This window comes from Antedon mediterranea, chromosome 1 (assembly GCF_964355755.1).
Source record: "Antedon mediterranea chromosome 1, ecAntMedi1.1, whole genome shotgun sequence".
NCBI classification, from domain to species: domain Eukaryota; kingdom Metazoa; phylum Echinodermata; class Crinoidea; order Comatulida; family Antedonidae; genus Antedon; species Antedon mediterranea.
Window position 1 is genome coordinate 14,820,963 of NC_092670.1, and position 11,769 is coordinate 14,832,731.

The window sequence follows — 11,769 nt, forward strand, 5'->3', positions numbered from 1 at the left end:
CTTGATTTAACAAAGTAGAGTTGTAGCTTTGTATTTAAGATACTTGGCTACCAATCCCATTTTCTCATGAAAAAGACTTCAATCTTTCACATACTGTAAGTGTGCATACATTAAAAAACTAGTATTATTCCACATACCACACCTAGTGTGTTAAAGAGTCTTTATCCAAATTTGAAACATCAATAAATCCCAAGTTGTCTAACTGTAGGATTTCTGTATATCAAATTTACAAATAAATTAATATAATATTACATCTGTTTTTAAAACTCGCCTTTTAATTGTAAGCACTGCAGGATCTTTTAGTAAAGAGCACCTAAAAAATATCCAGTTTATTATTATTATTATCAAGCAGAAGATTCTGGGTTTGAATCTAGGTTAGGCAGCTGTTTCTCATTCTCACATTCTCATAGATTTCCTCATCTTCACCCATAATCCTTTGCTTCTGCTATTTTATAATGTCACTATTTGTTGGTGAAGGGCAATTAAATATTATAGGTCTGGTTGAGTTTAATAATACTATTGCTTTATACAAACAATTTTAATAATTGTTTATTAAGATTACACTGGTTCTTAATATAATTACTTCACCATTTCAGGGTTCGAAATTTACCTTAGCAAACTATCATGATTTCTTACAATCTGTAGTTTTAAATTTTAAAAGCTAGCTAATGTTTGCTTCCGGTCGTAATCTATCTTTAATAGCTAGTTTTCTACCCTGCCGTGTTGTATACATTCTGTTTTTTATCATTACATTTGCTTAATGTGTTAATTCTTATTAACATTAACAGGTTACAAAAAGACCTTTGACTGCAGGTACAATTTTCAAAAACTCAATGATTGACCTAGTGAAGAAACTTACTACCAAGGTTAGTTAAGATTTTGATCGAAAGTAATGAATTGCGGTTGATTTTATGTTATTACACCATTGCATTTGAGTGCTGTTGAACCCCTATGAAAGACCTGACAAAGTGTCTTTTAAATAGAGGTGTCCCCTGAATAGAGATATCCTTGAATAGGGATTCCTTGAATAGAGATTCTCCTGAATAGAATGTCCTATAAGTATAGAGGTGTCCCTTAAATAGCAGTGTCCCCTGAAAGAGGTGTCCCCTGAATACGGGTGTCCCTTGAATATAGTTGTCCCCTGAGTAAAGGTGTCCCCTGAGTAAAGGTGTCCCCTGAGTAAAGGTGTCCCCTGAAAGAGGTCTCCCTTGAATAGGAGTGACCCTTGAATAGAGTTGTCCCCTGAGTAGATGTGTCCCCTGAAAGAGGTGTCCCTTGAATAGAAGTGACCATGTTGTTTCTTCAACTGACTTTCAATACACAAAATTATTCTTTGCAGGAGCCATATTATGTTAGATGCATCAAGCCAAATGAGCAGAAATCTCCACTTCTATTCAATGATGAAAGATGCCTTCATCAGGTGCGATATCTGGGTTTGTTGGAGAATGTGCGTGTACGTCGGGCTGGCTTTGCTGCACGTATACACTATTCAAGATTCTTACAAAGGTAAGTACTTGGTTAAAGTTATCTTTTTACATCTATACATATATTGTATGCATCATCATGAACACACATAGATATGGAATCAAGAGTGCGAACCTCCAAGACAACCAGAAGGAGATGGCAAATGTTATGGACTCTTGAGTACAAGTTCAAGATCTGTAAGGTTGTTTGTGTCATGTTTCACTCCTATTATCGTATACATTCAACTCTCCCAATACTGGAAACCTTGGAATATCTTGGAAATATCTTGATATTTTTAGTTTAATTTCAATATGTGAGGTATTTCATTTTTAGTTTTTGTATTTTGACTTTTTTTTAAATCTTGTAGATACAAAATGTTGACACACTACACTTGGCCAAACTTCCATGACGGTACTGAAGAAGACGGGAGTAAAGTTATCGTTGAGCACATGGGATTTGCTGATGACGTCAAGTATGGACGCTCAAAGCTTTTTATACGAACGCCCAAAACAATCGTGGTTCTAGAAGAAGAGAGGAGAAAACTGTTACCATCTATTGTTCTTCTATTGCAAAAGGTTCATTACGTTTTTTAATAGTTGTTATCACATCCGCAGGGTATTCTTATCCTAGGCCGTACAAATTAATGCTTGTGTAGCGCAATTTGACAGCAAAAATCTATATCAAACTGTTTCAAATCAAATTGTATTTTGTAGGTTTGGCGCGGAACAGCAGCTAGGCTTCTAGCACGGCGTATGCGTGCTATTTACCTAGTAATGAACTGTTACAAACGTTACAAGGCCAGGCAATTTATGAAGAAAGTCATCGAAACGTTCCGAGACGTGAAACATTCGCGAGATTTAGGTAGGAACCGTGCCTGGCCTCCACCACCTCATGTGTTGCTTGGCTTCACTGCTGAAATGAAAAAGATGCATAACAGGTAATAATATATATTATTGTTTAACCACATCAGAAGGAAGTGTTGTACCTTATTACTTATAATAAAGACTATTCATTAGTCCTTTAGGAGACTGACAGTATGCGGAACTATATTTAAACAAACATCGAGAATCATAAATTATTGCATTGCAGTATAAGCGGAAAACTGCATAGCTTGTCCCACATAGAGTCTGTATCTATACTGAACGGAAACCACCCGTCCACTCTACGTTGCGTGTAAATGATCATAAGGAATAATATAGATTCTATATTTTTATTACCGTTACTGCTCGTCTGTGTAAATAGGCCTTGAAAAAGATTACAAAAGCCATTAGTAAAACTGATTTAAATCTAGTTGTACTATGTTAATTCTAAAAATATAAATAATTCTGTATATTACAATATTGTATCAACATACAGAGTAAACTACTGTATAGCTATATTTAAATAATGAATTCATCAAGACACAAATTGAATTGTAAATAAATAAATTAAAGGCAGTGGGGGATATTTGTAATCTCTCTTCATTAAGTATCATTTTTTTTTTCAGTTTTAATCTTTGTTATACTTTATTCATATTACTGTATTTACTATTTTTTACTTGTAAAGATGGGTTGCAAAGACAGTGTTATCAAGGATACCAAAGGAAGAATGGGAACAAGTACGGATCAAAGCAGCAGCAATGAACGCATTAAGAGGAAAGCGAAGTGATTGGGGATACAGACGAAAGTGGCAGGGAAATTATCTAGCCTCTGTAAGTTCAGAAAAGGAAATACAATTGTAAGAAAGAACCAATTGCTCATTCATAACCTCTCGACTAAATTATAAACAAATGAGATGAGGCTATAATCACATGACTTATGAATCAGCAGCTTTTGAGACATAAAGTCATTCTTTTCACATACAGAAACATATGCGAAAACATTAGGAAAACACGGTTCTTAACATATATATAATATTGAATAATATCTCTATTCTATTAGCTATAGCAATTTGGTTTTTTTTTTTTTGTATCCTGCCAAAATACATTGTGGTCTTTGATGTTTTTCTTTGTTTTATATGTTTTCCTTTGTTTTATATCTCTTGGCAATAAAGATTAAGAATATGAGCATACGCAAAATGACGTTTGATACTGCTGCGTAGTCACGTTGGCACATCTAAGAAAACCTAAGATCACTATTAACATAAAAAGTTTAATTTTCTTCCAGCTAACCGACAACAATCAGACCGCTCCATTTGTGTCTGCAAGCAGCAATCTAAAGAACAAAGATAAATTCAACAAAGTGCTTTTCTCTTCCACCGTTGTAAAGGTACAGTACACCGTCCATTTTGTTATTACTAAGAACATATGACTGAATGTAATCCCATGATCAAGTATAATCCCACCCCCAAATGTAGGCTAGATTTGGACACTAGTTCATTGTTAATGCATTCTTAGTATGATCCCACCATCACCATTTTTACCAAATTTCGTGTACCCTGACTTTACTGAAACTATACATAATAAGGAACTCTTTAATAGCAAAAACAGAATTTGAAAGAAAAACAAAAGTGAAACAATGCCAAGTGCGGTATTTCCCATGACATACATACAGGATGGATGATTGAATTTATGAATGTTTTGATTGATAATTAATTAATCGCATTGCAGACAGGTAAAACAATGTGTAACAAGTCAACACATTTATTGTATTGTATTGCATATTTTTTGTAGACATACATCTAGACCATAGCTCCTAGAATAACATGTGTTTATATTTAACGAATGTTTAATATGGATTATTTGCAGAATCAACAAACATGTAATATTGTAATTCTGTTAATAACAGTTTCACAATTGATGTGTTTATTTAATGAGTGTTTTAATATAATCTCTGTGATTAATATTTGCAAAGAGTCCGACCAAATAGAATACAAATATCATAATCGAAGGCGGTTCCAGGAACGCAAACACATAATATTATTAATAATGAATTAATTCATGTGTGTTAATGGATGTGGATATTAAAAAGTAGCTAATAATGTCATTTTACAGTAGCTGCCAAAAGGCTCAACCCCTAGCAGCTTTTTAAAGACATATATTAAATAGTCAAAATTAGTTTACATTTTTGTTTTCCTTTAACCTGTTTATGCAATTATTTAGTAAGCTTTATTTGATAATAATGCATTACTTGTTAAATATTTGTTCAATTTGTTATAGGTTAATAAGCATAATAAGTGTGCAGACCGAGCCATATTGGTAACAGATAAATATATCTACAAGCTGGATCCAAAGAATGTCTTCAAGTCAATGTCACATATCAATATCACCGAGGTTAGTAAAAAAAACAAAGCAAATCCATTAGAGAAAGTGTCAAACTCTCCATGGAGAAAATAATATAGAGCGGTACAACGTTCTATACACAGAGACTGCCGGAAATGATAAGATCAGCACACACAGATGCACATTGTAACGTGTCGTAGAATAGACAGTTATTTGTTTATTAATGTGGAATAAATTAGGCTATAAACAATAAATCAGACAGCTGAAGAATCTCCTTCTATATATTTCCTCCACAGTGACCTCAAGCTTTACCACCCATCTATTCTTTTTGAACCCCACTTGACCTCTATGTATAAGCCATTGGAGATTTGTTTAAATGTTGTACAATTAAAACAATGGTACAAGTTTACACATTTCTTTCCATCCAAAGTTATAAAGATAAATATAGTTAAATTATTAATCATCTAAACATCTAAAATAAATCCTTCTTAATATCAACAAAAAGTGTACCAGCAGGGCGTCACCCTCTGTCATTTTGTCCAGAATTTAACTTAAAGATATTCTTTTTCGGTTTTCAAACAGATAACAGCTCTGAGTATAAGTCCAGGAACAGACCAACTGGTCATCGTCCACTTACAAAATGGAAACGATTTAGTTGTATGCTTGACCAACTCATCTCAAGAAAATCGAGTTCCAGAATTTGTTGGTGTTCTATGCAGACATTGGGCAGTGTGAGTATTCCATGAATTCTAATTAGGTAATTTTGTATCATGTGACATTGTAATTTATCCATTTACCATGTTTTCATAAGATCACATTGGACACCGCCATTTCCCATTTTCACAGCACCCTCAATGATACAGCAAAACAAATATGCTACATGGGATTTATCATTCCTGGTTTGTTCAAGAATTTTTTTTAACCGCCCTAACATTCCTATTTCCACTACAAATTTGATCTCTCTAACATATTGAGGGCACACTACTAAATTGGCTCTATTCAATCCCACAATGCCTTTTTAAATGTTACATGTTTTGGATGAAGAGGATATTTTTGTGTTTTCTTTGATATTAATATATTAACATAAACCATTATAACATTATCATTTGTGTAGGACCAGGAATTCTGAACTGAAGGTGATAATAAATCCAATATTGAACTGTCAATTGGGTAAAAAACAACGGCATATTCAAATTGAGAAATCGCAAGTCTCATTTCCTGTCTTTGTGAAAAATGGAGAAGATTTAACATTAGCATACCCATAATGGTAATACTGTATCTGTAGTGGCCTAATGAATATTCAGCAAATATATAAAATAGAATCATGAATATTCAGTATTTGGTATATAAATATTTTTTTTTTTTATTCTGATTAAGAACTGGTATAAAAACAGGTTAAAAATACAAAGTTTAAAAAGATTGAATATAAATTTAGGACATCCTAAATAATATTAAAGTAATAATTATATTTAATTTGGGTACTATAAATTAGTTTAAAAGCAAAATCAGATTTTTTAAAACAAATGTTTTTAAATTAAAACAACACTTGGTTGCTATGAGCACTATTCTAATTTTAACTGATCTTCCAAAATAGATAACGTGACATTATTACTAACAATAGATAATTTATTTCAATATATTCACTGTCAATAATGTTATATAAATATATATCAAAATCTGTAATTATAAATAATATATTTTTTTGCCAGATCATTGTAGTTATACGCTTATTCAATGAAAGGTTGAATTTGATTATCACGTTAGTATTATACTCCGCCCACATGAACCTTATGCAAACGCACTATAATACATTTGATTTATATAGTTATGAATTGAAAAACATTCAAATAGGCTAATATAAAATGTATTCATATATTGATATTTTAAGCATATTTTCCGTACTTATTTTCATTTTTCTTTTAAATTTATTTAAATTGCCAGGAGTAATTTCCCTTATGAATTAAGAATAAAAATATATATTAAACAAAGTGATATATAAAACAAATATTAGTGTAGTTTTAATGATTAATTTCAAAGTAATTGCTTGCTTTAAGCCTGGTATTATGTAGGTAGAAGTAGCTTGTGCTGCAAGAGAATATTAATACAGTATGCTAGGCCTAGAAAAATAATTTCGGATGAGTTAGGCTTAGATGAAACAATAATATATACTGTAGTTAGAAAAAAACTCTCTGTAGTTAGAGAATAAACTGCTTATTGGTGGACAGCTGGTGAAAGAAAATACAAATTGAGTAGGCCTATACCACAGAGCTAAAAGCTGATCGATCGAGGTATGTTGATCGCAGCATTGAGATAACTCAACAGTTCTTTTCAGAACTTTACATACGTGATGTACCTCAATTTTTATGTCAACAAAACAAAAAGCTTAAACAATAGTGGCTAGATTACAACAGTTTCATAGGCCATAACATTGTATTCAAAGCAACAAAGGGTTCCATTTCTACCACACCCTTTGCAAAATTTACCCTTTGCCCGAATTCACCCCTTGCCCGAATTCACCCCTTGCCCAGATTTTCTCAAATTCTTTTGTATGGTTGAATGAAGCTAATATCCGCAGTTTGTGATAGTAACGACTTGCCCAAAAATGAGTAAATGTGCATGCCACTTTTTGTAGCTTTTTAACACTAACTACAGTTTAAGTATTTGCAATAAAAATTTTGCCAAATTAGCCATATTATATAGAAACATTCCTTTTTAGAAAAGAAATATCAATTAGTATTAAGCGTATGGTTTTATTTATTTGTACACTTTATATTTAAAGAATGATTTTATAACAAGGTATGAAGATTTAGGTGTTTTTCGGAAGTTAGGTAAGATACCTTTATAGCCTACTGAATGTTTCTCTATTTGTGTTACATAAGTTAATAAATATATTTCACATTGTCATACTTGTAATAAATAATAATGTTATTAATATAGTGACATTCCATTTTCATTTCAGTATAACCTTTAATTTGTCTGTAATAATAAATGTATTAAACTGTTTTTAATAATTAATATTTAGTTGATAGTGTCACATGGTAATTCTAAATATAATTTCCCTTTAAAATAACCTTTGTTTAGATTTCATTTCTTTTAATACTATTTCTAATATACGGTACATGTTTTAAGTAATTTGTACTGTATTTTCTTGATAATTCAAAAGAAATCTATGATTTTCTTTTAATTATCAATTGTTTTATACATTTAATGTTAATATTACTTTTTTAGATGTTTTAAACCATACTTTTAATAATTGATTATTTTTAAATATGTTGTTATTAATATAGAGACATTCCACTTTATATTCATTTTAACTTTTAATTTGCACTTTTTATAATATATCACTGTATTTTCTCATAGTTTATATAGTTGACACATTTTCTTTAACAATTAACCTTTATTTTAAATTTAAAATCCTTTAATACATTTTGTTATTAATTCTTTTACAACTGCTGTATTTTTTCCTTTAATTATCTATTTTAATGGTTTAACTGTGCAGTTATATGTAGTAGTATATTATTAATTATTTTTAATATAATCTTTCGATTTATTTTACATGATATACCGGTACAACTTCATTTATAACTAATTTATTACTGCATTTGGTAAAAACAACTCAATATGAAACAAATCCAATATGATATGAAGATTATACTAAAACCTGTGCCAAATTACTAATTTTATTCTAATTTAGTAATCGAATCCTCTTTAAATGTGCCTAGTTTCTGCTTTTTATAAAAAGATTATATAATCGCTTTTTTATGAAACATTTCTTTTAAATCCATAATTTAAAAATCCATGATTGAAATAGCGGGTAAAATAATATTCAGTTCATCCAAACTCGCAATTTAATAATCAACATTAAAATGATGAAAATTACAGCAGAACATAGACTCTGACGTCGGAATTTTATACATGCCGCGTTCAAAATATAATATGAAGGCGCGCCGCCGCCTTGACAATAATAATATGTCGTCGAATATACTAAGGGCCGTCGTCAATAGATATGCGAAACCATTATAATAGTTTTAAACATCGCTTTTAGATTAGTGCACACATTCTTTGGTAAGCCTCCTAGATGGACATAATTTACGTTATCTTGTTTTAAATTATGCTAAAGTGTGCTAAACGAAACTTTAAAGATAAATTAATATATAATTTATATAGATTATCAAAGTATATCGCAGTTAATCGTAGAAAATGATAGTACCAGATAAATTGTATAGCCATAAATAAAAACACTACTTATATGTTTTGTATTGAATCGAATAATTATAAATGATTTATATTTATAAATTCATAATTTTTAATATTCACATTAATTTATTATTATTCCGTCGATATTAATCAATTGAAATGCACTCCAATCGTAATTTAAATAGCGTCTATAGTACAGTAGAGAACCCCTCAGTAGAAACGAGGGGAAATGAATGCACTAAAGGCCAATCCATATTAGGAACAAGGCCATCATATAGCTTTCTTAGGAGACATCCATATTAAATAGACACTTTGTGTCCAGAAGATATTCCCTCACTAGGCCTATATATTCTACTGTATAATATACGTAATGTAACAATAGTCAATTATAGCTTTGCTTGTAAAACATCTCATTCTTTTTGTATTAGTGTATCGCATTGTTTATTTTGATAAACGCCTGGTTACAAACACAAATGATTTTTACATGTGCCAATATATAGACCCTAAGAATATTACAGGTGGTGATATAAAAACATATAGTAGGCCTCGGAGTTGCGACTGGCTGGACATACCGTAGTCAGTCATCATTTAATATACGATATAATCGCTATGTATACAACATTTATATATATATTTATGCCGACAACGTATATTCGAATAATAAAATAATGTCAGTGTTTTTAATAAATTTCAGATTTTCTGACTAAAGTTTGAATTTGATTTTCTCTTGTGTACGCTTAATTAGCAAATGTCTTCCTAGCATCATCGTTACGTGGATACAAAATAAGTTGAAATTAATTTACGTCGTATGGGGCGCAGTTTGGGACATGCATAATTAGTATTTTGTTTGAGAATTTTTTTTTCACATTTCCATTATTTCAAAGCAAAAAATTCTTTGAACAAAATTTCTTCTCAAACTACAGTGTCTATACAATGGCTGTATTTTAACTTAATAATACATTTTTCCAAATTTCGCCCCGTACGACGTAAATTCATTTCAACTGTACTTTCCGTGTCCTTACTAAAGCGTGGTTCCCACTAGCGACGCAACACAAAGACGTAACGCAACGCAAGTGAATTGACCAATCACAAGCGATGGCTTATTCGCTTGTGATTGCTAACTGTCTATAACTTCGCTTGTCATTGGTTAAAACGCTTGCGTTGCGTTTACGTCCTTGCGTTACGTTCTAGTGGGAACCAAGCTTATCGGCGCTTTAACGCGGATAACCTAGTAACTCGACGAGTTCAAAATCTAGTTAAGTCTTTATTGAAGCGTTTGTTTAGGAATTTTATATTAGTGTTGATATACGTTACAAAATGTCTTGTCTGAACGCCTGAAAAATTGAAAGTTAAACAATCAATGGTAACAGCACGTAATCGAAAATTGTGAATTAAATAATTTGATACAGAATGAAGTTTATAATAATATTGGTAATGGTAATTTCGTGAGAAATTTTTTATATCTACATATGGTATTACAAATGGATATATTATTTGATTCACTTATTTATTTGACGTTAGTATTTGGAATGCCAAATTCAACAATACATCAAGTTTACATTATAGTTTTATATGTTGCAATTCAAATAGAATTTCAATTTAATATTACAAGTGAAGGAGAACATTGTGGAAAGTAAATACAATCACGCCGACGTTTGCAAGATTCGGAACAACTTGAAGATAAGATTGTTATTAACAATAACCTAGTTGATTAACTAATTGATATACGCGTCCAAAAGCTGATACACGCGCGTTTAAATAATGTACGCGTAATTTATTAAAATCTAAAATTTATAAAAATGATTTAGTACGGTACGTTAATCAAATCTCCACTATTACGTTAACGATAACATGTGACTGACGGACGGACAGACTTTGCGTCCAAAGGCTGATAATACGGATTTACACGCGCGTTTAAATAATGTACGCGTAATTTATTGAAATCTGAAATTTATAAAAATGTGACGACTACTGTACGATCATCGTGGCCAGAGAACAGGTGCATTAAACAAAAGAAATAATAAATTAAAATCAAATAATTCGAAAGGCCACCGACAAAGCAAAAATGTTTACAGAGCATAATTTCGTCATTTGCAAAGTTAAACCAAACAAGGACATCTGTGAAATATAATGTATTGAAAGTGTGTATATAAAGGGGGGAAAGACTAAATATATGTTATTAGTATAACCGTTTTTGGAGCGAGTTATACTGTTAAGAAGCCTCTAAAATGCCTCTGATGCGAGGTTCAGATCTAATTTTGATAGTGGTAGGCCTACTATGTTTTACGAAAACTGGGTTTTCGCAAATGCAATGTGGTAATTTAGAACAACCAGAAAATGGAGAGCTCGTTTGCGCCGTATTGGCAAACGTTGCGTAAGTTTGATTTTTCATTTCATTTTTTTAGTTTTACTCGTGAAATGTTAGCAAGTACTGTAATAATCCGATTTCGTCCATATTATAAAATACATGTTCCCTTTTTAAACTAGTGTGTGTTACTAACTTATATTCAATAACTTTCAAACAAATGTTTTCGTATTCCTAAACCTCTTTAATATTACAGACGTTGTTTCTTACGCTGCGATACTGGATACGTCCTGCCTCTAGAGGCAAGTGACGAATTCGAATGCACATCGAGTGGATGGTCACCGTCGTCTGTCCCCAACTGCGTTGGTAAGTGAGGAGAAGCTTGCCAATCCTGCTACTCTAAAAATGGAAAAAGATAATTAAAACAGCAGATGTTTGCTTGTTTTTAATAATTTCCATTTTTGTTAGCTTGACTTCTTCAAATTAGGATTATTATCTATCCCTTTGAAATAAAAGTTATAAAATATATTAGAAATTAGTGAATTAATATGAATAAGATAACAATGGAAATAGAAAATAATGATAAAGATACCCATCATCATCA

The 11,769-nt window shown here is 31.3% G+C and overlaps 1 protein-coding gene across 3 annotated transcripts in view; it reads left to right on the plus strand.

Annotated features, from left to right (window-relative positions):
* The window catches only part of LOC140057852 (unconventional myosin-Id-like), a 34,402-nt gene extending 24,854 nt beyond the window's left edge, over window positions 1-9,548 (plus strand). For all 3 annotated transcript variants that reach the window (XM_072103623.1, XM_072103620.1, XM_072103624.1), the window contains 9 exons: window positions 789-866; window positions 1,340-1,506; window positions 1,832-2,039; window positions 2,178-2,401; window positions 3,010-3,154; window positions 3,609-3,710; window positions 4,601-4,714; window positions 5,246-5,394; window positions 5,778-9,548. In XM_072103623.1, coding sequence (XP_071959724.1) covers window positions 789-866; window positions 1,340-1,506; window positions 1,832-2,039; window positions 2,178-2,401; window positions 3,010-3,154; window positions 3,609-3,710; window positions 4,601-4,714; window positions 5,246-5,394; window positions 5,778-5,928 — 1,338 coding nt within the window. In that variant the 3' untranslated portion in view covers window positions 5,929-9,548. The remainder of the gene's footprint in view (window positions 1-788; window positions 867-1,339; window positions 1,507-1,831; window positions 2,040-2,177; window positions 2,402-3,009; window positions 3,155-3,608; window positions 3,711-4,600; window positions 4,715-5,245; window positions 5,395-5,777) is intronic.
* Window positions 9,549-11,769: the final 2,221 nt, after the last annotated feature.